The 26211-nt window shown below is 44.3% G+C and overlaps 1 protein-coding gene and 1 non-coding gene across 2 annotated transcripts; one reads left to right on the forward strand and one right to left on the reverse strand.

Moving 5' to 3' along the window:
- The first annotated feature begins 484 nt into the window (after window positions 1–484).
- Window positions 485–24363, forward strand: CTCFL (CCCTC-binding factor like). Its single transcript, XM_065919703.1, has 11 exons — window positions 485–820; window positions 917–1042; window positions 2006–2231; window positions 4115–4285; window positions 4595–4728; window positions 9398–9518; window positions 10056–10205; window positions 13586–13746; window positions 15148–15330; window positions 23205–23322; window positions 24215–24363. The coding sequence occupies exons 1-11, from the start codon at window positions 485–487 to the stop codon at window positions 24361–24363; spliced, it is 1875 nt and encodes a 624-aa protein (XP_065775775.1).
- TRNAW-CCA (transfer RNA tryptophan (anticodon CCA)) lies at window positions 8770–8842 on the reverse strand. The gene has a single exon. It is a non-coding gene; the product is annotated as a tRNA-Trp (tRNA).
- Window positions 24364–26211: the final 1848 nt, after the last annotated feature.

The raw sequence follows: 26211 nt of genomic DNA on the forward strand, positions 1-26211 counted from the left end.
GAAAGATGCCCCAGGCCTGGAGGGGGCATGTGGTGACCCTGAGACCTGAAGGCCAAGGCTGCGCGGGTAGAGGCCCTAGGCCTGAAACCTCCATGGCTCAAAAGGTGCTCAGTCTGTGATTGTGCCCTGGTAGGAAGCTGGTTCAGGCCACCCTTCTGTACCTGGAATGTGCGTTTGCTGAAATTCTGACCAGTCGCAAGCCTTTCAGGTCTGGAATATGCATTTGCTGAAAGCTTGCCCAGGCTCAAATCTTTTGGTTCTAGAATCTTCTAGACAAACACCTACTTTAGCCTAAATCCTGCTTAGCGTCAGCCCCTTCTCAGCCTAGGCTGAGTTAACTTAGTCCTGACCCATGTGAGCCCCCAAGTCTTTGGGGGCTGGAACCTTATCAGGCCTTGATCAGCCCCAAAGCCTCCTAGGCTGAACCCCCCACTGTGCCCACCCAGACAGGCTTGCTTCTTTCTCTGACAGAGGCGGAGTCATAATGGCAGGCACTGAGCTCTCTGTCCCCCCTGAGCATTTCACCCAAATCAAAGAACCAGAGTTGATACCAGACAGGGCCCTGGAGGAGGAGGAGGAAGAGGAAAACGACGGGGTGTGCCGAGTAAAGGAACAGCCTGACTCTGCGGGTTTGGAGGTGGAGAGTGTTCAGGGGCCCCTCCAGACCACGATCCTGGAGGAGGTGCCAGAGCTGGTGCTGACTGCCCCGGAGGAGAGCGAGAAGCACATCCTGACCCTGCAGAGCGTGCACTTCCCCTCCGAAGAGGCTGAACTGCAGGACCTCAGCTGGCTGGATCCCCAGCAGGAGGACGAGATGCAGGTGATGGTGCACCAGGCTGATAGTGGGGTGCAGTCGCTGGTGTGGTTCGGGGAGGTGGCCCAGCAGAGCCTGCACCAGTGTGTCCTCAATGTCCAGGAGGAGGTATACTCGCTGCAGGAGATGGAGGTGATGCAGTTTCAGCTTCTGGAGGAGGATGTGACCGGGGCCGGTGAAGCCTGTAAGTCTGCAGTGAGCCTGGAAGAAAGCACTGGATCCATAAAGGTACACCTGGTTTTAAGAAAAGGAAGGGGGAGCCAGAAAACTATTTTTTAGAGTTCTCCTTCCCTGCGTTGGGAAGATCCCTCAGAAAGGCATGGCTACCCATCCCTGGTGGCTTAGACGGTTAAGCGTCTGCCTGCAGTGCGGGAGACCCAGGTTCAATTCCTGGGTTGGGAAGGTCCCCCGGAGAAGGAAATGGCAACCCACTCCAGTACTCTTGCCTGGAAAATTTCAAGGACTGAGGAGCCTGGTGGGCTATAGTCCATGGGGTCTTTGGGGTCGCAAAGAGTCGGACATGACGGAGCAACTTCACTTCACTTTCACCCATTCCTGTATTCTTGCCTGAAGAATCCCATGGACAGAGGAGCCTGGCGGGCTATAGTCCATGGAGTCACAGAATCAGAAATGACTGAGCGACTAACTTGTGCACTGTTACATATGGACAAGCAGTTTAAATTTTGTATTTTAAACACAGGGACTTCTCAGGTGGTCAGTGGTTAAGACTTCTCATTTCAGTGCAGGGGGTGCAGGTTTGATCCCTGTAAACTAGGATCCCATATGCCTTATGGCCAAGAAACCAAAACATAAAACAGAAGCAATATGTTAACAAATTTAATAAAGACTTAAAAAAATGGTCCACATCCAAAAAAAAAAAAAAAACTTTAAAAAAAGATAAAATCAAACACAATAAAAATATGTTCCAGAAAAATCAAGGAGGAACTTGTGCAGTTTTTTTAGAGTTTAAGAATACAATAAGATCCGTTGAGTTTTTAAACTGTGTTAATGTTCCATTCAAACCCTTGATGCTTAATAATTACAGTTTAAGCATTTTGGTTGCAATGGACAATTTTCTGTACTTTTTTGTGTTTTCCTCTTTGGATTTTATGGTTTCATCAAGGCAAAGAGTTAAACCAGGCTGTAATTAACAGTATTGTACTTGTTTGAATACTTGTTTTTCTGCATTAGTTCCAGAAAGGTCAGGAAGAGGAACAGCTGCTCGCTGAAGGTGGATTCAGTGAAAATACAGAAGAGCAGCTTTTTCTTGTGGAAGCAAGGCCAGGAGATGAAGGAAGAGATGAAATCGTTCTGACATTTTCAAACTTAAATATGGAAGAACAAAAAGAGAAACCTGAACTGGATCAAGCACACCTTGAAAATCCCAGCACTACGAAAAATCAAAAAAAGGCAAAGGGTAGGCCAGTTCATTTGGTGCAAGAAGCTCTGCAAACAGCAGGGCAACTGATTCTCTTTAGTGGGGGAGATGGCAACTTGAGTTTGTAGTGGTTGCTTTAGTCGTCTTCAGAATGGCAGGAAATTTTGAACTCTGTATTGTGAATCAGATGCAAAAGAGTTTTGGGTTTTGTGACCAAATGTTTTAAAAGCATAGTACAGAGACTCCCTTCTACTTAGGTGCACTTAAATAGAAGTTTGGATTTCCAAGGTGGCTCAGTGGTAAAGAATTTACCTGCTAGTGCAGGAGACTTGAGTTTGAGCCCTGGGTTGGGAAGATGCTCTGGAGGAGGAAATGGCAACACACTCCAGCATTCTTGCCTGGGAAATCCCCTGAAGATAGGAGCCGGGCAGGTACAGTCCATGAGGTTGCAAAGAGTCGGAAACGACTTAGCGACTAAACAACAGCAACAGATAGAAGTTTGGGCCCCATCTGCTCCCTAGTTTGCAGCCCTGGGGGTTGAGAGGTCTGATGGAGACTAAAGCAAGTGTCCATCTGGCAGATGGACAGGGTGAAGCCCAGAAGGCAGCCAACACGTCATCTTCTAAGGGGAGGGGATGTTTAGGTGAGGCTAGAAAAGAAGATAAATCTGACCCTCAAAAATTATTTGTTCAGGTTTTTAAAAAGTTTAGTTTCTCTCTTATCTAAATCAAGAGATTTCACCCTTGAAATTTCAACTTTAAGCTCTTTTATAAAAAGCTGTATCTGGCCACCCTTGGCTATTTCCTCCTTCTAGCAACAGTTGGTCAGGGCTAAAAAGTGATTCCGTTTAGAAAACCACACTGCCACCACTGTCCCTTCTTACTTGTGGTTAGCATCATCTCAAAGTATTTTGCAATTTCTTCTTTGACCCATTGGTCCTTTAGGAGTGTATTGTTTAACTTCTATATATTTGTGAATTTTCCAAATTTCTTTCTTTTATTGATTTCTGACTTCAGTCTGTGATGGTCAAAGGGCAGATTATTTCTGTCTTTTAAAATTAATTGACACTTGTTTTCTGGTTTACCCTATTGTCTTTACTGGAGAAGGTTCCATATACACCTGTGAAGAATGTATATTTTGCTCTTGTTGAGTGGAGTGTTCATAGAAGTCTATTCTGTCAAATAGGTTTATGTTGAGTCTTCTGTTTCCTTGATGATATTTTGTCTAGGTGTGCTCTTCATGGTTGAAAGTGGGTTGTTGAAGTCTCCAACTGCTATTGAAGGCTCTCTTACCTTCAATTCTTTCAGTTTTAGCTTCAAGTATTTTGGGGACTTATTATTAGTTGCATGTGTGTTTATAATTGTTATATCTTCAGGATGATTTGACTCTTTTACTATTACATTATGTTTTTTTTAAAAAATGCTTACTTATTTATTTTTGGCTGCAAGGACTTTTCTCTAGTTGCAGCAGAGCTGGGACTACTCTCTAGTTTCAATGTGCAGGCATCTCATTGCAGTGGCTTCTTTTGTTGTGGAGCACAGGATCTAGGGCGTGTGGGCTTTAGTAGTTGTGGCACATGGGCTTAGTTGCTCTGCAGCAGGTGGGATCCCTGGATCAGGGGTCGAGCCCCATGTCTCCTACATTGGCAGGTGAATTCTTTCCTGCTTCTGGGAAGCCCTACGTTAAGTTCTTATCTGTCTCTGGTAACAGTTTTTGTCAGAGTCTATTTCATCTATTAGTATAGTCACCCAGCTATACTATTCTTTTGGTTACCATTTGCATGGAGTGTCTTTTGGGTCACCACGTTAGGTTAAAAAAAAAAAAAATGGATGTGCCAAGTTACTTTGATATATTTAAGTGGAATTTGAACACCTAAAGAAAAATGTTTACAAACACATAAATGTTGTCTTTCCCTCCTGCAGAAGTAAAACAAACCTTCCATTGCAACTTGTGCAAGTTCACCTCTTCTAAAATTTCAAATTTCAATCGTCATGTGAAAAATCACAGCGCCGAAAAGCCCCACGTGTGTCACCTTTGTCTGAAAGCGTTCCGTACGGTTACGCTCCTTCGGAACCATGTCAATACCCATACAGGTAAACAGCCGAGGGGGGCCTTTCCTTGCAGGATGCGTGTTGAGGCTTGTGTAAGAAGGCAAATCCACCAGTTTCTATATTCAAATGGTGTCTTTTTTTAGACTTAAGCTTTGTCTTTTTTTCTTCCACTTTGGTTAAAAACTTTGGATGGCCCAAAGATTTTTCTCATATCTCTCTGGAGCATTTGGTTTAAAGAGCCTCTTTGAATTTTTAAAGCATTTTGAGACTGAGTATCATTTATACATTATAATTGCCTAAAAAAATTGTTGTTAAATCTTGCTTGAAAGAATAAACTGTGTGATTTTACAGGAACCAGGCCCCACAAGTGTGGTGATTGTGACATGGCGTTTGTCACCAGTGGAGAACTCATCCGGCACAGACGTTACAAACACACTCACGAGAAACCCTTTAAATGTTCCGTGTGCAAGTACGCTAGTGTAGAAGTAAGTTCACTCTTTGTGCTTAGTGTCTTATTAAGAAGTTTCTGTAAATCAAACTGGTGATAGAATCTCTTCCAATATCTCTTTCTCGTTTCTAAATTTAATTTTTAAAACATGATTTCTTTTTTTTTCCTTTAATACCAACTAGTGAAAGTAATATATTATGGTGTACAGATTACAAGTAATCTGTGGTCCTTGAGAAATAATTCTCATATTTGTTTAAACATTCTACCCAGCATTCCATGCAGCACTTATTCCACAAAATCAAACTATATTTGCTGTAACACAGAACACAGATCCGGTTTGAATTTTTGCTGAAATCTTTGAGCTTTCCTCAGTGGTACTTGGTTCCGTGCAAAGCAACTTGCTTAAAGATTTAAACATGGCCATTTCTGCTCTTAAGGACAGAGACCACCTTTTCAATCTTCAGTTTTGTCATGATCGTTTCAACTAGATTGGTTTATTTATGCCTTCCAGAAAACTGAGCTCATCCTCAGTGAAATGACAACAGAAGAGTACAGTTACTCTTTAGATTTTTTATTTACTTATTTTTATTTTTGTCTGTGCTGGATCTTCATTGCTACACGCAGGTTTTGCAGCGAGTGGGGGCTACTCTCTCGTTTGGAGCAATAGTCTCTTGGGTGTGTGGGCTTCAGTAATTGCGGCTCCTGGGCTCTAGAGCACAGGCTTAGTAGTTGTGGCTCACAGACCCAGCTGCTCCGCTGCATGTGAGATCCTCTGAGACCAGGGATCAAACCAGCGTCCCTCGAATTGCGAGGCGGATTCTTAACCACTGGATCACAGTTACTTTTGAATGTCACTTTTCTGCAAGTTTTAAGGACTCCACTGTCCAGTACAGCACATGCTGGGTCCTGAGCCCATTGGGCAAGGAAAAGACACTCGAACTCAACTAAGCCAAAGGGGACAGCAAAAGTTTAAATGCAGTAGTGAGGCAACTGTGTTTCATCAACTAGGAAATTTCACAGACAGTGTCAGAATTTGATTCCAAAACTAATTTTTTTTTTTTTTTTGCTATTACTATTTTTAAAAATTGTTTCTCATCTGAGTTAAAGGTTGTAACTGTATAATGAAAATGTAACCAAAAGAATGTGTGGGGTCCAGTTGCTCGCCACTCAAAAGCCAATAAACGGGCCAGGTTGGTGGAAAGGAAAGTTTGCTTTATTTCAGGTGCCAGTGTAGCTCAGTCAGTAAAGAATCTGCCTGCAATGCAGGAGACCCAAGTTCCATTCCTGGGTTGGGAAGATCCTCTGGAGAAGGAAATGGCAACCCACTCCAGTTTTCTTGCCTGGAGAATTCCATGGATAGAGGAGCCTGGCAGGCTACAGTCCATGGGGTCACAAGAGTCAGACATGACTTAGCGACTAAACAATCACCACCAGCAACTTGGGGGAGAGGGTGGCGGACATCTGTCCAAAGGCCAACTCCTCCCACCCCGACAAGCAGAGGGTGAGAGCCTTTATAGACAGAATTGGTTGGGGGGGAGCTACATGCAGAAACAGCAGTCATCTGTAACAATCATCTTCAAATTGGTCGTCACTGGTCGGACCGGCATCATCTTGGTTGTTTTAGGTACAGTTAATCTTCAGTTCCAGGCCTCTGTTCCCATTTCTTTGAGGCCAGTTCTCGGAATTGTGGCAGAATTCTCAGAATTCTCGTGTCCTGGGTGCCATCTGGTCTTCATGTAGTTAACTTTCCCACCTGGTGTTTTAGTATCTGTAAGACAGTTCACAGGATATGGCCTAGAATATTATCTATAGCCCTTGAGAAAGAACTAAAGGTCCTTCACTATGCTTAATGAAAACATCATTATTATTGAGTCTTTTTTGACTTTGTTTTTCATTTGTTTCAGCATTTCTCACTCTCTGGTTGAACTTATTCTTTGACTAAAGTTTTCCACAGACAAAAGGCAGGCAGAGAACATGTTGCGGGGGTGGGGGAGTGGGGCGCAAGGACCATGGGATCCTGAAAGTGTGAGTTGCTCAGGTGTCTGACTCCTTGTGACCCCCATAGACTGTAGCTCCTCGGGTCCTCTGTCTATGGAATTCTCCAGGCAAGAATATTGAAGTGGGTTGCCTTTCCCTTCTCCAGGGAATCTTCCCAAGCCATGGATCGAGCCCGGGTCTCCTGCATTGCAGGCAGATTCTTTACTGTCTGAGCCACTAGGGAAGTATGGGCTCCTGCTCCATTTCAAAAACACAAATGGGAGGTTTCGCAGAATGAAGCCATCTGAGGGTCGTAAGCGTGGCGTGGACTTTTGGTTGCTGTCCTGCCAGTTCTCAGCACACACTTCCCAGGTTCGCTGAGACCCGTCTCTGGGGTTGGCCTCAACACCGACGCTCTGCTGCCGCCTTCACCTTGTTGGTTGTTTTTTTTTGGTTTTTTTTTTTGCACTTTCAAAGTGTAGCATGCTGGTCTGCTCTAAGGAGGAGTAGCCCAATTCCCCTGTGTAACATCACCCCTATACCCAAGTGCCAGCAGGAGTGAGTCAGGCTGGGGTACAGGTATAGCAGCTTCTGAACCCCCCTCTCTCCCTATCTCACGTTCATAGCCCTCCAGAGAAGGTTTACACACAGCCTTCTTTGATGGGCTTCTCTGGTGGCTCAGGCAGTAAAGAGTCTGCCTGCAGTGCAGGAGACCTGGGTTCGATCCCTGCATCAGGAAGATCCCCTTGAAAAGGGAATGGCTACCCACTCTAGTATTCTTGCCTGGAGAATCCCATGGAGAGAGGAGCCTGGCAGGCTACAGTCTATGGGATCACAGAATCGGACACGCCTATGTGACTAACACTCTTCTTTGATCATTCACACCATTCAAACCTTTCATGCTATGATTTTAAAAGTTCTTTCTGTTTTGCTTTCTGGTACATTCAAAGATATCTTCTTTTTCTTCTAAAAGTCTAAGCTGGGGCTTCCCTGGTGGCGCAGTGGATAAAGAATCAGCCTGCCAATGCAGGGGTTCAATCGCTGATCTGGGAAGGTCCCACAAGCCACAGAGCTACTGAGCCCGCGGCCACAACTACTGAGCCCACGTGCCGCAACTCCCGAAGCCTGTGCGCCGAGGGTCTGTGCTCTGCAACCAGAAAAGCCACCGCAACGAGAGGCCAACTCACCGCAACGAAGAGTAGCCCCCACTCACTGCAACTAGAGGAAGCCTGCCACAGCAGCGAAGACCCAGTCCAACCAAAAATAAATACATAGAAATGAAAACCTAAAAGCTGAATTTTTTTTGGTTTGGCTCTTGTTTTCCAAGTCTTCCTCTGTTCTAGAATGTTCTTCAGGCTTGTGTGTAGTTGCCACACATTAGGGAACCCAGCCCAGTGCAGCCCTCCTAAGATTACAAAGAGGCTGCTCAGGCATCCTCTGACATCTGTATTCCAGGCATGAGTGATTACCCTCTGTTCTACTAAAGGTAAAGGCCCAAAATAAGTGATTACAGAGTAAGAACAGTTCTTGACGGTAATAAAGTAGGCAAAAAAAAAAAAAATATCAAATGAGAGGTGTGTCTGCCTTTTAACTGAGTAAGATACATACATTCTAATCAAATTAGAAGGTAGTTTTTTTTTTTCTACTTAAAAGTTACTTTTCTTCTACTTAAAAGTTACTTCTCTGGTGGCACAGGGAATAAGAATCTGCCTGCCAATGCAGGGCACATGGGTTCGATCAATCTCTGGTCTGGGAAGATTCCGCATGCCACGGAGCAACTAAGCCGATGCGTCACAGCTACTGAAGGCTGAGCACCTAGAGCCCACGCTCCGCAGCAAGAGAAGCCACTGCAATGAGGAGCCCGTCCACAACTAGAGTAGCCCTCGCTCTCTGCAACTAGAGAAAGCCCACATGCAGCAAGAACAACCCAATGCATTCACAAATAGAATAAATAATTTTTTTAAAGTTACTTCTGACGGAGAAGCTACTGCCACGTGGAACCTATTCTTTTGTTAAAAGGTAGTTATTTGACTGCTCGAGGCGTTAGTTGCGGCTCACGGAATCTTCAGTCTTCGCTCGGGTTATGGCATGTGGGATTCAGTTCCCCGACCAGGGATCGAACCTGGGCCTCCTGCATTGGGAGCATAGAGTCCTAGCCGCTGGACCACCAGGGAAGTCCCTGGAACCTCTTCTTAATTACCAAGAAGGCTTACCTCCATCCCTGGGCTGTTTAGGGTCCACAGGCCTTGGAGCTGTGAATTGCCTCCAGCAGATGCAGATCCATTCAAGAACTCACGTTTCAAATTTCTCTATTTATACAAACAATAGTTTTGTGGCCTCCGCACTTCTGCAGCGTAATCTAAACTTTGCCACTTTTGAGAGGATGTTGCTTTAGAAATGAAAATAAAATCGTGTTTGTGCTGAGCATCTGGATTTCCGTCTTCTCTCGCAAAGCGAAGCTGAAGATGAGAGTCTCTTGATCCTCCCGCTCATTATCGCCCGAGGATCTTGGCGCACACAACTCAGATGAAGGACACCGTCCAACCCAGAGAGGAAAATGAAAGGCTTAGCATATTTTCCAGCGTGTGAAATGGGCTCTGGTGTTAACGCTGGGCTCATTTACATATCTTTTATAATGCTGCTTCATTTCAAGAGTCCACAGGTTTGACGTTTCCATTGCAATAAATATTTTTTTTTTTCCCAATAAATATCTTTCATTTGTTTATCAGGCGAGCAAGTTGAAGCGCCACGTCCGCTCGCACACGGGTGAGCGCCCATACCAGTGCTCCCTCTGCAGCTATGCCAGCAAGGACACCTACAAGCTGAAGCGGCACATGAGAACACATTCAGGTAGGAGTTTCTCCTGCTCAAGGCCAATTAGGTAAAGCATTGCTTTCTCTGAGGGCTTCCCGGGTGGTGCTAGTGGTAAAGAACCTACCTGCCAATGCAGGAGACACGAGAGATGCGGGTTCCATCCCTGATTCAGGAAGATCCCCTGGAGGAGGGCATGCAACCCACTCCAGTATCTTGCCTGGAGCATCCCATGGACAGAGGAACCTGGCGGGCTATAGTCCATAGGGTCGCAAAGAGTTGGACACGACTGGGCGACTGGGCACACAGGCATGCGTAGGTCTTGAACCATGAGCAGCCACCAGACGTTAGGAGAGTTGCTCCCTCTGGCCCACTGTCCACACAGCTGGATGTGACGTTGTCCAGCTTGATTTAAGAATCTTGTGCTCATTGCAGAGTCAAACGTAGAATGACGGAGCTGAAAAGGGAATATTGGGGGAAAGAAAGGCTTTCAGCTCCAGGTATCTTTTGGGGAGCACCAGGGTTTTCGGGATGCAGCCCCTCAGCAGAGGATCACTGTTGTCCTCCGTGTCCCAGGTGAGAAGCCCTACGAATGCCACATCTGCCATGCCCGCTTCACCCAGAGCGGGACCATGAAGATGCACGTCGTGCAGAAGCACAGCGAGAATGTCCCCAAGTACCAGTGCCCACACTGCGCCACCATCATCGCCAGGAAGAGCGATCTGCGTGAGTGTCTGGCGTCCGGAACGTCCTTTATTGTTTTTTTCATTGGCGTGTAGTTGCTTTGGGCTTTTCACCAGTTCCCTGGTGGCTCAGACGGTAAAGAATCTGCCTGCAATGCAGGAGCCCTGGGTTCAGTCCTGGCATCAGGAAGATCCTCTGGAGAAGGAAATGGAAATCCACGCCAGTTTTGTGTGTGGAGAATCCCATGGACAAAGGAGCCTGGCAGGCTACAGTCCATGGGGTTGCAAGACTCGAATATGACAGAGCCACGAAGACTTTCACTTTTCATAGCTGCTTTACAGTACAACGTGAATCAGCTACATGTATGCATATATCCCCTCCTTCTTGAGCCTCTCTCCCATCTCCCCCCCATCCCACCCTCCTAGGTCACCCCAGAGCCCTGAGCTGAGCTCCCTCTGCGGTACAATGTCTTCCCACTAACTGTGTTTTACATGTGATAGCGTATACGTGTCAGTGCCACTGACTTCTTTTGTCTGCACTGTGTGCAGCTCTGGGAAACCTGAGGAGCCCCAGGCTTATGCCAGGGAAGCAGTAGGATTCAAGAACTGCTCCTGGGGTTGGTTGGGTTTTTTTTTTTCTGAAGTCCTATGGTGCCATCTTGTGGCTGTATCACATAACTGCAGTTTCAGAGTTTGGTCCAGGTCCACTTTAGGTACACAGATGAGCTCTCACGGGCATTTGAGCTCATAATGGCCTTCTTCCGGGTGTTACTAGGCTCCATGTTGGGTCTGTTTTTTCACAAATGACGAAGGGGATCAGAGACCGTAAGCGAACTTACCCCAGAGTCCCGTGACCAGGATGCCAGGATATGGCCTCGTTGCAGGTTCTGAATCTTTTATCAGTGTTCTGTCCAGTGACACTCAGCAAGCTTTTCTTCAGCCCCTGCTGTGACCCTGAAATGTTATGGGAACTAAAGTTACAAAAGTAAGAAGTGGGACATGGTTCTTCCCATAAGGAACTTGCTTCAGTGAAAGAGTCCTCTTCCTGTGACATGAAATCCTCATTGTGACCAGGTAAACCATCATAACAGAGGAGGCACCTTCAGCAGCTCTGAGTGCCAAGTTGAGAGCTGGGATCATATGCCACCTTCGGGGGAAACTGGTTGTAGTTGGTGTCAGGGGTGGGGGACAGGGAGAGTGAGTGAGCCAGCCTCTCTCCTTTGTTCCAGGGTTCCTGATCCCTTGGTTTCCACTGCCTCTGTCCTCTTCCTGAAACATATAACACTGTGATGCTCAGAATTGCCAGCAGAGATAGAGTCCCCAGTTTGCCCAGAGAAATTCTACAGATGAGAGACACTATTTTGAAAACATTTCTGAAAGGGTAAAGGTGTTTAGTGAAGGCTTAGCTTTTATTTTTCATTCAAAATCTTTGTCAGTGGCAAAACACAGCCCAGCAGGACCTTGTAGGGCGTGAATCATGAGCCAGTTGCCAAGAAGGGACATTTTCGACACCATCACCAAGAAATACAGGCTATGGCCCATCTGAGTCAGTGACACCTTCCATACATGTCATGAGATGCTCTATAAACAAGCTCAGCCTTCCTTCTTGTCTCTATGCTGCTGCTGCTGCTGCTGCTAAAGTCGCTTCAGTCGTGTCCGACTCTGTGCAGCCCCATAGACGGCAGCCCACCAGGCTCCCCCATCCCTGGGATTCTCCAGGCAAGAACACTGGAGTGGGTTGCCATTTCCTTCTCCAGTGCATGAAAGTGAAAAGTGAAAGTGAAGTCACTCAGTCATGTCTGACTCCCAGCCAACCAGGCTCCTCAGTCCATGGGATTTTCCAGACAAGAGGACTGGAGTGGGGTGCCATTGCCTTCTCCATCTTGTCTCTATGGGAGATACCAAACTCTTTAAATGACTGAGTCGGCACACCTGGGGTGTACCTCCACCCAGCAGTTGTTGACTTTAGTTTAGCCTCTGACACTAAGGATCACAAAGCCAACTCGCGCTAGATTCAGTTGACAAGAATATCTTAGAGTGTGTCTGTCAATTCCGACATAGGAAAAATCAGAAGATTGACATCTAACAGAACTCCTGGGTTTTTAAGTCAGAATACAGAGGTTAGGGACTTCCCTGGTGGTCCAGTGGTTAACACTCAGAGGTCCCAATGCAGGGGGCCCAGGATTGATCCTTGATCAGAAAACTAGATCCTGCATGCCCCAACTAAGACCTGGTGCAACCAAATAAATGTATATTTTTTTAAATTACACAAAAATGCAGAATTTATATCTTTGTTATATAAAACCATCCTAGGCAACACAGTGGTAAAAACCCACCTGCCAATGCAGGAGACGCAAGACACAGGTTCTATCTCAGAATCGGGAAGATCCCTTGGAGAAGGAAATAGCAACCCACTCCAGTATTCTTGTCTGGGAAACCCTGTGGACAGAAGAGCCTGGTGGGCTACAGTCCATAAGGTTGCAAAGAGTCGGACACAATCAGCGTGTGCACGGACACGCACGTAAAACCATCTTAACATTATCCTAAAAATCCACCCACATAGTAAGGTTCTCCAAGTGCTTTGTTTAATGAACATGTTGGGTCCGATATGTCCTACCTTATGTACTTAACTCCATGAGAAATATTAGCATGAGATGTCAGTACACTGTGCATTTAAAGCAGCAGTTTTCAGCTGAGACTTTACGGCTGGGGAGGTGGGCATTTGGCAGTATCTGGAGGCAGTTTGGTGGTCACCCTGGGGAGGAAGGGATTCAACTGGTGCTAGAGGATGGAGGCCAGCATTTTTGCTAAACATACATCCTGCGGCACCCAGGATGCCCCCACCCTTCCCAGGAAAACATCAGCCAGCTTCAAGTGTTACTACCAGCAGACCCCATTCTATTGCACTTTGCTTTATCGTGTTCCTCAGATGTTGTGTTTTTTACACATTGAATGTTTGTGGCAACCCTGCATTGAGCAAGTCTATCTGCACCATTTTTCTCCAGCTGCATTTGTTCACTTCTTGTCTCTTGTATCGCATTTTGGTATAAATCTCACAGTATTTCAAATCCTCCACCAGCAAAAAGATTATGACTTGCTGAAGGTTCAGATGACAATTAGCATTTTTTAAAGCAGTAAAGTAGTTTTAAATTAAAGCGTGTGTCTAGTTTTTTAGACACAATGGTACTGCACACTTAATAGACAATAGTCTACATAAACATAAGATTTATAGGCACTGGGAAGCAAAAGCATCCACGTATTAATATTTGTTGTATTTGGTTATCATAATGGTCTGAAAGGGAACCTGCAGTATCTCTGAGGTCTGCCTGTAGTTCCAAGGCTGAGAAACTCTATTTGAAGGGTAGGGGGAATCGACCTCACGGAAAATAACTTCTTGTACACGATGCTCCATGATGCTTTTAGGTGTCCATTTGCGCAACCTGCACACGTACGAGACTGCAGAGATGAAGTGCCGTTACTGCCCTGCTGCCTTCCACGATCGCTACAGTCTCATCCAGCACCAGAAAACTCACAAAAATGAGAAGAGATTCAAGTGTGACTACTGCAGCTATGCCTGCAAGCAGGTACTGTGTATCAGGGACTCCGGGCAGGTGCTGGAGGGCAGGGGGAGATGGAAGAAGGAAGGGCTGGAGTGGGATTCTCTTTCACTTTGAACATATTCTGGAAAATCGTGCCTTCCATAAAGAGACTGTTCAGAATAGCCAAAAGACAGCGGTGCGTGAGCCACGAGTTGCCTTTACAGTGTGGGTTCAAAAGTGTGGCTCACAGACCCCTTGAGGTCCTTGAAGCCAATCAGCATCATAAGGTCAAAGTCACTGTCATCAAGTAGTTATGCTGCCAACACACTCTCTGCCCTTTCGCTATGTGACGTTGGCATTGATGGTGCAAAGGCAGTGGGGCTGCCCGAACGTGCGTCAGAGCGGCCACGCCAAGCAGGACTGCTGTGTGTCTTGTTTTTTAATTAATTTATTTATTTTTGGTTGTGCCGGGTCTTTGGTGATGCGTGTGGCCTTTCTCAAGTTGTGGAAATTGGGAGCTACTCTCAAGTTGCAGCGCGTGGGTTTCTCATGGCGGTGGGTTCTCCTTGCAGCACGTGGGGCTCTGATGCGCAGGCTTAGTAGTTGCAGCACGTCAGCTCAGTCATCCCACAGCATGTAGAATCTATATTCTTGTCTTGATTCCCCAAATGAGTTACTCGTATAACTCTTAGTTAAAATTTCTGGTGATTTCTTTGCTGAGAACAATGATTTTCACCACTGTGCTTTTAAATCGATATGGAGATTTGCTGTAACACCATCGGGTAATAGCCAGGAAAATGTTGAGATGCTTAACTTCCTTCGACCCCCCAAATATCCGCTGAATTGAAACTCTAATGATAAGTTTTCAAGTTTACAGGATCTGTCTGCTCTTTGTAAACTCGGATCATGGCAAATAATTATAGAAATGAGGCTGCAGCTACATGAGCTCTTCTGGAGAGGAAATTGATTTCGGTTTCACTCTTCCAAGTGTGGTCTGCCTCATCCCCCCGGGAGTGAAGGACCGGCTGGGATTAATCGTGAGAACTTGGTAACCTGATGGCAAGGACCGGGTAAGACCGTGCTTCCTAGAGGCCATACTATGCTGCTTCCGTAGTAATGCTGTGTCGAGAATGCATTGGCTTTATTTTTTCTGAAAAATGCACACATCTTTGGAGGAGGGGGGAAAGGTATGCAATTAATAATGGGTCTTCCCCAATGGCTCAGTGGGAAAGAATTTGCCTGCAATGCAAGAGATGCTGGTTCAATCCCTAGGTCAGGAAGATGCCCTGGAGGAGGAAATGGCAACCCATTCCAGTATTCTGCAGGCTACAGTCCATGAGGTCACAAAGACTCAGACAGACTGAGTGACTAAGCACACACAATAAATAATGCCTGATACTAAAAAATTGTCAGTAGCTAAGCCTGTTTGTTTTCCTTGCCTTCCAGGAACGTCATTTGACAGTTCACATACGTACCCATACCGGAGAGAAGCCATTTGTCTGTCTCTCCTGCAATAAATGTTTCCGACAGAAGCAGCTTCTAAATGTGCACTTCAAGAAATACCACGATGCCAATTTCGTCCCGACTGTTTATGAATGCCCCAAGTGTGGCAAAGGTTTTTCCCGCTGGGTAAGCTCACTCAAAGTCACAATAAATCCTCCTTGAAAAGATCCCGGGATCCCCCAGGCACGGTGTCACACCCAGGCAGTTTAAACCTGATTATAGAAACTTGCTAGGATTTACGATAGCATCTGCCATGCCTTAGGAAAGTGGTTATTAGTTTTTTGGAGTCATGAAGTCTTGGAAATCTTATATAAACGTGTCGTCTCCCTTCTGTGGAAAAAGACAATCCTGCAGACAGAATCTTGCAAATGGCTTTAAGGGAAGTCAGACTAAAGAACCCCTGCTTCTCAGGTAACATTTTAAAGAATTGTCCTTGTGGATTCGATTTAGGCTACTTCATAGAGAGAATGCTGTTTTTCAAACGCTTTGTAGATATTCTTAGATTCGTACCATTGGTACTATGCCGAGAAATACACTTAACTATTCTATTTATCATTTTTTAGATGTTGTATTAGTTATCTATGGCATCACGAATTACCCCCAACGTACTGGCTTAACACAACCCACATTTGTCCTGTCTCATTTTCTGTGGCTCAGGAAGTTGGGGTGGTTCTGGCTCTGGGTCTCTCATGAGTCGCAATCAGCATGTTGTCAGGGTTGTAGTCATTTGAAGGCTTGACGAGGGCTGGAGGGACCACTTCCAAGCTGGCGCTCTCAACATGGCTTTTGGCTGGAGGCCACAGTTCCTGACCACATGGACCTCTCCACTGGGCTGCTCAAGTATCCTCATAACCAGAGCGAGTGAGAGAGAGCAAGGAGGAAGCCGTGGTGCCTTTTGTCCCTAGTCTTAAAAGTGACACGACCCTGCTTCTGTTCTTTACAAACACATCACATAATTCAGGCCCTATTCCAGGGATGGGGGATGAGTCCCTTTTGAAAGAAAAAAGTATTAATTTATGGACATTTTAAAGGCACCAGAGGTGATTAGCCAGATTCCTAGATATGATGTATGCTTCACTCTAACTTTATAAAAGCTTAAAATGATCTGAATTTTATTATTTTATGGAGGAAACTGTCTTTCCTTTTAAGAGACGATGATAGGGTTGTTGTGTTTTTGGGATAGTGTCATGGGACACTTAGAGTGTTCATGCTAACACTTTTACTTTAGAGTGTTAATGCTAAAACTTCAGAATTCAAACAGAAGCAGTGGCAGTGCTCCAGAAACAGTGTCATTCATGCTGAGTTAAAATTGTAAAGAAGCCACAAGAAAACAGAGAAAAGAATAAGTCAGTCTCATAGACTCCTTCAGAACATATAATCGGAAGTTTTAAAACTTTTCCTCCTATTCAAGCAAGCACATTGGGACTTGCATCTAGAATGTATAAAGAACTTTTACAGCTCAATAATAAAAAGATAAGTATTCTTTTAAAAACAGGCAAAGGATCTAAGTAGACATTTCTCCAAAGAAGATATACAGATAAACCATAGGCTTGTGAAAAGATTTCTCACTAGGGAAATGCAAAGCAGAATGATGGTGAGCTACCCCATGGGACAGTCATCAGGATAACTGTCATCAAAGAAGACAGATCATAAAAGATCTGGGGAGACTGGACCCTCATACACTACTGGTGAAATTTTTAAATGATGAAGTCACCTTGTAAGATAGCCTGGCAGGTCCTCAAAAAGTTAAACATAGAGTTACCATGTAACCTGGCAATTCCACACCTAGTCGTGTAACCCAAAGAAGTGAAAACTTATGGCTACACAAAAGTGTGCACACAGCCGTTCACAGCAGCATTATTCATTAAAAAGTGGAAACTCCCCAAATGTCCATCAATAACAAACAGATAAAATGCTGCCCATCCGTTTGATAGAATATTTGCTGTCCAGTCGCCAAGTTGTGTCCAACTCTTTGGGACCCCATGGACTGTAGCACGCCAGGCTTCCCTGTCCCTCTCCATCTCCCAGAGTTTGCCCAAGTTCATGTCCTTTGAATCAGTAATGCCATCCAACCATCTCGTCCTCTCTCGCCTCCATCTCCTCATGCCCTCAGTCTTTCCCAGCATCAGGGTCTTTTACCAGTGAGTTGACTCTTCACATCAGGCAGCCAAAGTATTGGAGCTTCAGCTTCAGCATCAGTCCTTCCAATGAATATTCAGAGTTGATTTCCTTTAGGAATGACTGGTTTGATCTCCTTGTAGTCCAAGGGACTCTCAAGACTCTTCTCAAGCACTGCAGGTCAAAAGAATCAATTCTTCAGCGCTCAGCCTCCTTTATGGTCCAACTCTCACATCCATACATGACTACTGGAAAAACCATAGCTTTGACTATATGAGCCTTTGTCCACAGAGTAATGTCTCTGTTTTTTAATATGCTGTCTAGATTTGTCATAACTTTTCTTCCAAGGAGTAAACAGCCTTTAATTTCATGGCTGCAGTCACCATTCACAGTGATTTTGGAGCCCAGGCCTATTTACAGCAGTTTCATTTATACAGTACATCATGTCCAGCTAACAAGAAAAAATTCCAAGGCATGCCAAACAGCAAAAATAAATAAATAAAAATTTGAAGAGAGTGAGCATCAGGAGGGCCAGGGATGTTAGACTTATCAGACAGGAGTTTAAAACAACTATGATTCATATGCTAAGAGCTCTAACAGAAAAAATAGGCAGCATACCATGTAAGCTGAGCTGGAAATCCTAAGAAATAACTGAAAAGAAATGCTGGAAATCAATAACACTATAACAGAAATGAAGAATGCTCTGATGAATGAAGTCGAAGAAGAACCAAATGAGTGGAGAAATATTCCAGGTTTATGGATAAGAAAATTCAGTATCATCAAGATGTCACCTATAGATTCAGTGCAATTCCCATCAAAGTCTTGGCAAGTTACTTTGTGGTTACTAAGAAACTGATTCCAAGGTTTACAGAGAGAGCAGAAGACCCATAATGTTGAAGAAGAATGAAGTTGGGAGACTCAGGCTCCCTGACTTCAAGACTTACTATAAAGCCTTAGGGACTTCCCGGGTAGTCCAGAGGTTAAGAATCTGCCTTCCAGTGCTAGGGACGCAGGTTCGATCTCTGGTCGGAGAACCAAGATCCCACATGCCGCAGGGTGACTGAGCCCAGGTGTCGCAACTACTGAGCCACATGCTCTAGAGTGCCCAGGACGCGACAAGGGATCCCGAGTTGCTGCAACTAAGACCCGATGCAGCCAAATAAATAAATAAACTTTTTTTAAATATACAAAATTATTAAAAAAAAGAAAGAAAACTTCAGATAGCGTGATGTTGGTGCAAGAACAGACCAACAGATCAATGGAACAGAATAGAGACCCCAGAAATAGACCTCCCAAAACGCAATCAGCTGATCTTTGAAAAAGGAGCAAAAGCAAGACAATGGAGAAAAGATAATCTTTTCAACAAATGATGCTGGAGCGATGGGACACCCACATGCCGAAAAAAAAAAAAAAATTTGAGATCCAGGCCTTACACTCTTCCAGAAATTAGCTCAAAATGGATCACAGCCTTACAGCTTAAAAAAAAAAGCTGTTAAAGTCTTAGAGTATAACATAGGGGGGAAAGTTCCGAATGACCTTGGTATGGTGATGTCTTTATAGAAAAAACACCAAAGACGTGATCCATGAGAGAGACAACTGATACAATGGGCTTCAATAAAGTTAAAACATCTTCTGTGAAAGACTGTGTCAAAAGAATGAGCACATAAGCTACAAACTAGGAGAAAATATTTGCAGGTGTCAAATCTGATGAAAGATTTATCAAGAATACAAAGAACTCTTAAAACTCAACCACAAGGAAACAACCCAATTAAAAAATGGACCAAGGATTTTAACAGACACCTCACCAAAGAAGATAATTGTCATTATTGTTCAGTCGCTAAGTTGAGTCTGACTCTTTGCAACCCCATGGTCTGTGACACCTCAGGCTCCTCTGTCTTCCACTTCCACTAAATTCATGTCCCTTGAGTCAGTGATGCCATCCAAACATCTCGTCCTCTGTTGCCCTCTCTTCCTTTTGCTTTCAGTTTTTCCCAGCATCAGGGTCTATTCCAACGAGTTGGCCCTTTGCACCAGATAGTCAAAGTACTGGAGCTTCAGCATCAGTCCTTCCAATGAATATTCAGGGTTGAGTTCTTTCTTTTAGGATTGACAAAGTTCCATCCGGTCAAAGCTATGGTTTTTACAGTAGTCATGTATGGATGTGAGAGTTGTACTATAAAGAAAGCTGAGCCCTGAAGAATTGATGCTTTTGAACTGTGGTGTTGGAGAAGACTCTTGAGAGTCCCTTGGGCTATAAGGAGATCCAACTAGTCCATCCTAAAGGAAATCAGTCCTGAATGTTCATTGGAAGGACTGATGCTGAAGCTGAAACTCTGATATTTTGACTATCTGATGCGAAGAACTGACTCATTTGAAAAGACTCTGATGCTGGGAAAGATTGAAGGTGAGAGGAGAAGGGGACAACAGAGGATGAGATGGTTGGATGGCATCACCGACTCAATGGACACGAGTTTGAGTAAACTCCAGGAGTTGGTGATGGACAGGGAGGCCTGGCATGCTGCAGTCCATGGGCTCGCAAAGAGTAGGACATGACTGAGCGACTGAACTGAACTGAACTGAGTGGTTTGACCTCCTTGCAGTCCAAGGGACTCTCTAGAGTCTTCTCCAGCACTGCAATTTGAAAGCATCAGTTCTTCAGCACTCACCCTGCTTTCTGGTCCGACTCTGACATCTGTACATGACTACTGGGAAAACCACAGCTTTAATTAGACAGACCTTTGGCAGCAAAGTGATGTCTCTGCTTTTTAATACGCTAAGTTTGTCACAGCTTTTCTTCCAAGGAGCAAGCGTCTTTTACTTTTATAGCTGCAGTCACCGTCCTCAGTGATTATGGAGCCCAAGAAAATAAAACCTGTCACTGCTTCCACTTTTCCCCCATCTATTTGCCATGAAGTGATGGGGCCGGATGCCGTGATCTTCTTAGAAAGGTATACAGATGGCAAATAAGCCTACAAAAAATTATTCCCCATCATATGTCATCAGGGAAATGCAAATTCAAATAATTGCTATTTTACCGAAACGTGTAATAACTTGTTAGAATAAACTTCATTTTGTTTAACACTTTAAAAAAAAAACTAGATGCCACGACACACCTATTAGAGCAGCCAAAATCCAGAACACTGACAACACCAGATATTGGCAAGGATGTGGAGCAACAGAAACTGTCATTCGTTGCTGGTGAAAGTGTAAAACAGCGCAGCCACTTTGGAAGACAGCTTGGAAGTTTCCTGCAAAACTAAACGTACTCGTAGAGTACTACAGGACAGTCCAGGAATCGTGTTCTTTGATATTTGCCCCCAAAGAGCTGAAAGCTTATATTTACATACAAAGCTGCTCACAGGTGTTGATAGCAGCTTTACTCATAATAGCCCAACTCGGAAGTGACCAAGGCTTCCTCGAGTAGGTGGATGGATACATAAACTGCGGTGCATCCAGACAGTGGGATATTATTCAGTGCAAACTGCGGTGCATCCGGACAATGGGATATTATTCAGTGCTAAAAGGGAATGAGCCATCAAGTCATGAAAAGACACAGAGGAACTGTACATTCTCATTAGGTGAAAGAAGCCAGTCTGAAAAGACTACAGATTGTATGATTCCCACTACATGACTCTCTGGAAAAGGCAAAACTATGGAGACAATAAAAAGATCAATGGCCTCCAAGGGTTGAGCTTGATGGAGGAATGCACAGGCCCAAAACAAAGAATTTTTAGGGCAGAAAATCTCTACCTCCCTCTCAATTTTACTGAGAATATAGAACTACTCCAAAAAAAAAAAAAAACCTGTTTACATAAATGAAAGCATATATGGATACTCAAATTCAATTTCATTTTTAACAAGTAGTAGAGAACAGACTAGTGGACCCAGCAGGGGAAGGGGAGGGTGGGACGAATGGAGAGAGTAGAATTGACATATATACACTGCCACGTATAAAACAGTTAGTGTGAAGCTGCTGTGTAGTGCAGGGAGCTCAACTCAGTGCTCCGTGATGACCTAGAAGGGTGGGATAAGGGATGTAAGAGGGGTCCAAAAGGGAGAGGATGTATGTACACCTATAGCTGATTCAGGCTTACCCGGTGGCTCAGCAGTAAAGAACCCGCCAGTGATGTAGAAGACGCAGGAGACGCGGGTTTAATCCCTGGGTCGGGAAGATCCCCTGGAGGAGGGCATGGCAACCCACTCCAGTGTTCATGCCTGGAGATTCCCATGGACAGAAGAGCCTGGCTGACTTCAGTCCACAGGGTCGCAAAGAGTTGGACACGACCGAGCATGCGGGCGTGCATAGCTGGTTGACTTTGCTACACGGCAGATACCAACAACGCTGTAAGGCAGCCATGCTCCAATCAGAAGTCAGTGCTCCACCGACTTCCTGTCTGTAACACAGCGGGCCCTGTGTACTCAAGGCAGCAATACTGGAGTGGGTGCCAGAATGTCACCCCCAATTCCTCCCCAGAAAGGACCTCCACTCTGGATTCGGAGTACCAGGGGCCTCCTCTCTTGAGAAACATTTCCCTGACACGAATGTTTGTTGTATTATTACACTTTGCTCTCTGGGCCCTAAATGTTGATGTGTGCGAAGCCGCTCAGTCACGTCTGACTCTTTGCGAGCCTGTGAATTGTAGCCTACCAGTCTCCTCTGTCCAAGGAACTCTCCAGGCAAGAATACTGGAGTGGGTTGCCATTTCCTTCTCCAGGGAATCTTCCTGACTCAGGGATCGAACCCTCACGTCTTATGTCTCATGCCTTGGCAGGCGAGTTCCTTACCACTAGCGCCATCTGGGAAGCCCCAAATATCGAAATGTTTACTTAAAATCTTACCCCACTTACTTTTTAAAGACTTGATGTTTTTATTTGTTTTGTTTGTTCATCCAAAACTGGTATCGGGGCCCTTAGCCATGAACTTCGTGACGTTGGGAAGTCCGTGATGTTGTTGGAAAGTTGTAGATGGAGATTTATGAACTTTGCTGGGGGGGGAGCCATTGCTTTTATCATATTCACAGAAGAATCTTTGACTCCACAAGGCTTGGTTTTACATCCATTATCACTCTATTAACCAAGGATTGGTACACTTTCTTTCTGTAAAGGGTTAGAAAGTAAATATTTTCAGCTTCACAGACCAATTTCTGTCTCAGCTACTTAAGTCTGCTGTTGAGGCAGCGTTCCAACCTCTATGGCTAAGCATAAAAGGGAAGAAATTTGAATAGTATTTCCCCTCCCCTGACATGTGAATCCTCCTTCCTCCTCCCCACACACCAGGACGGTCCTTAGCACCACACTGAAGTCAAAATGCAAATTAGGAGGCGTGTTTTATATAATGGACGTATTTAATGACATGCTGCCAATATCTTACTTTAGCTTATGAACTTGTCAGATAGTGTAAGTGTTCTCACTTATTTTAAATCATCCTGAGTGTTTGCTGACAAAAATATATGGTTAATAGGTCTGAATTGAAAGCTCTGAGCTGCCTTTTTAACTCCAGATGTTGTATGATCTTAATACCTTCCTGGTGGAAGCTGACAGCACAGTGAAATGTACATGGTATATCATTGATTTTCATAAAATCCGGGATACAGTCTATTGAATTTTTCAAGCCTTGCTTCATAGAGTAAAAACAGTCCAGAAAAATAAATTTTGTCTTCTCTCTGACGCCTGTGATGTTTAAAATATTTAAAGATGAGCAGGATTTTGGCTCGACCTAAACACAACAGAAGGCAGTCTCCTTTAAAAAGTTGTCTTGTTTGTAGAAACTATGCGAGGCACGCGCTCTTCCTGCGTCCTGTCTCTTTAGCCTGGGTTTTCCAGGCCGGTCCTGCCAACAATGACTTGCCCTCTGCTGTGTCATTTCTCTCTCCCCTCCACAGAGCAACATGCACAGACACTCGGAAAAATGTAACTCTGGGCAGGAAAAGCTGGCCACCGTGGAAAAAGAAAGAACAATGACGAAGCCCACCAACCCAAGAGAGCCAGCCAAGGAAGACGGTACCTTGTTTTAAACCAGCCGGGTTTTATTCCACAGTGGTTTCTGGTTGTACATTTCCCTGGGTCCTGGGAGTTACTGTGAAAGTGAACCCTAAGTGCCCACCCCGGCAGGCGCCTGGTCCTAGCAGTGTTGCTGCTGCCGCTGCAGTGGGTGGGTTGGAAAAGTGGGGTGATGATGGCAGTGAGGAATCGGAGAGGAATGAGCCTGGGGGCCTGGTGGATCCACACTCCCGTCTCATGGGGTCCTGGCTGGATGTGTGAGTTGGGTGGTGACGTCCTTGGCCACCCTGGTGGACCGCCCCTGGGCCTCATGGAGTTGCTGGGCGCCGTGTCCATCTCCTGGAGATGCTACAGCAAATGACCATGTTGTTGTCATTGTTTAGTCACTCAGTTGTGTCCGACTCTGTGACCCCATGAACTCCAGCACGTCAGACGTCAGACTTCCCTGTCCTTCACTATCTCCCAGATTCTTCACTATCTCTCTCAAATTCGTGTCCATTGAGTTGGTGATGCTATCCAACCATCTCGTCCTCTGCCTTCCCTTTCTCTTGCCCTGAGTCTTTCCCAGCATCAGGGAAGTCTTTTCCAGCACTTCACGTCAGGTAACCAAAGTATTGGAGCTTCAGCTTCAGCATTTGTCCTTCCAATGAGTATTCCCAGTTGATTTCCTCTCGGATTGACTGGTTTGATTTCCTTGCTGTCCAGAGGACTCTCAGGAGTCTACTCCAGGACCACATTTGTACTGTTCTATAAACAGAAGGATTACTTTCTAAAACGCTTACTGCCGTGCTAAAAATTGAGCAGTTACTTCCAAGATACAGTTGCACCATCTATCAATTTTAATTTCTTGGCTTTATTTTAAATATACCAACCCTGTGCATTTTTCCCCAAGAAGCCACAGTCGAGGAGGTATCCCTGGTGAGTGGAGAGCTGTACCCAGAAGAGACGGTGCCCATTGATTTCATAGAAGCCAAGACCGAAGGCGAGGACCTGGAGGAAGACCTGACCTGTGACATGATCCTGGCCTTGATGGATAAGTGATAGGAGGCAGGGTTCAGTCTCACAGCCACAGAATTCTTAAATAGAGTTACAAGGTTTTAGCACTGTGTTTGAAACAATTGAATTCATCATAGCGAATTATCATAGTTTTTTCTATAGCTTGTGGTAGTGCCTAGAATTCTTTCCCTATTTTCAACTGGATGTTGCAAAACATTGCAGATATTGGATGAAGGGCCCAAATTCTGAATTGGAGGATAAAATCTCAAACCTATGAATTCGTTTGCTTGATGCAGACAACATGGCCCATGATGAATGAGCAATAATTTTTGGATAAGAGTTATTTCCATCGTAGTATTGACTATTTAGTGTTTCAGCAAATAGTGTCAAACACGGGAAACTATAGGTTACATTGTACACACCCATGATATTTCCGATATTATAAGTTTTAACACTAAAGACTACTTTTGTGTCCGTTTTTTAATATGAATAAATTTCCATAAAATTTAAGGCTAAATTTAATGTAATATAATAAAATGTAATGCTTTTAGTTAGTTTTAAGTTCAACATGAAATATCTTAATGTTATTTTAAAAACTAAATAGAAATAAGAAACTATAAACTGGAAAGTGATGAGTAAATTTTTTACTTTAGTTGATGAGCAAGACTCGATTTTACATTTTGTATTCTTTCTTCATGTCATTATTTGGCATGTATGAAACCCCTCCCCCCATTACATTCCATTATTGCTTATTAATTACTAGATCAATTGGTCACCCTTTTGTTTTGCTAAAACACTTTTGTTTATATTTTTTAAATAATTGGCAGAGAAAAAACATAAATACCCAATAATGCGAATGTGCACCTGTAAAGAATTTGTACTTTTTTAGAGCTCCCTATAATGAGTATTTCTCTTTTGCAAATTGAATTTTCCCACATTTGAGCAGCACGTGAAATGCCTCTTTTACTTAAAATTAACTAGTACCTATCTTTATAGTGAGGTTTTCCCATGTGCCTCAGGGTAAAGAACCCACCTGCCAATGCAAGAGACTTGGGTTCAGTCCCTGGGTGGGAAAGAGCTCCTGGAGGAGGAAATGGCAACCCACTCCAGCATTCTTGCCTGGAGAATCCCATGGACAGAGGAGTCTGGTAGGCTACAGTCCATGGGGTTGCAAAAGAGCCAGACATGACAGCAACTAAACATTTATACTGAGTCATATTTTTCTCCTTAGCTCAGCAACTGCTTTTGCTGTGAACTCTTTCCCCCCACCCCATATTTTAAAATCATTGATAGGCCCTAAATTCTTTCTTTTAGCTTTATTGAGATGTAATTGACAAAATTGTAAGGTTTTTAAAGTGTACCTTGTGATGACTTGATAAACAATTTGATGTACCTATACATTGTAAAAGAATTTCTCCCATCTCATTAACTAAATTCAAATTCTTAAAATGCTGATCTGCCCAAGTTCAGAAGGCCCATGTAAGGTGAACATATGGAAGCAATTTCATATTTCATAGCAGGAAAGACAGTATATTCATTTTATGACAGTGAATTAATTGAAATCACACATTAAGACTTAAATCCCATGCTCTGCTGTATGCTACAATTGGATCTATTTGAAGTTCTGTAATACTTTCTTATTTGACTGTTGTTTAAAGATGTTTTTGCAAAATTCAATAAAATGAATTGACTTAAATTTGCTGTCTTTTGTTATGTGTGAATGACGGTTCTAAAAAATGTTTTCTTCGCCCGATGAGAAGGTGGAGAAACTGGAACCCTTGTGCGTTGTTGGTGAGAATGTAAAATAGTGCAGATGCTAGGTGCTATGGAAACAGTATGGTGGCTCCTCAGAAAATTAAAAATAGAATTACCACGTGATTCAGCAGTTTTGGG

Source organism: Muntiacus reevesi, chromosome 2 (genome assembly GCF_963930625.1).
Source record: "Muntiacus reevesi chromosome 2, mMunRee1.1, whole genome shotgun sequence".
NCBI lineage: Eukaryota > Metazoa > Chordata > Mammalia > Artiodactyla > Cervidae > Muntiacus > Muntiacus reevesi.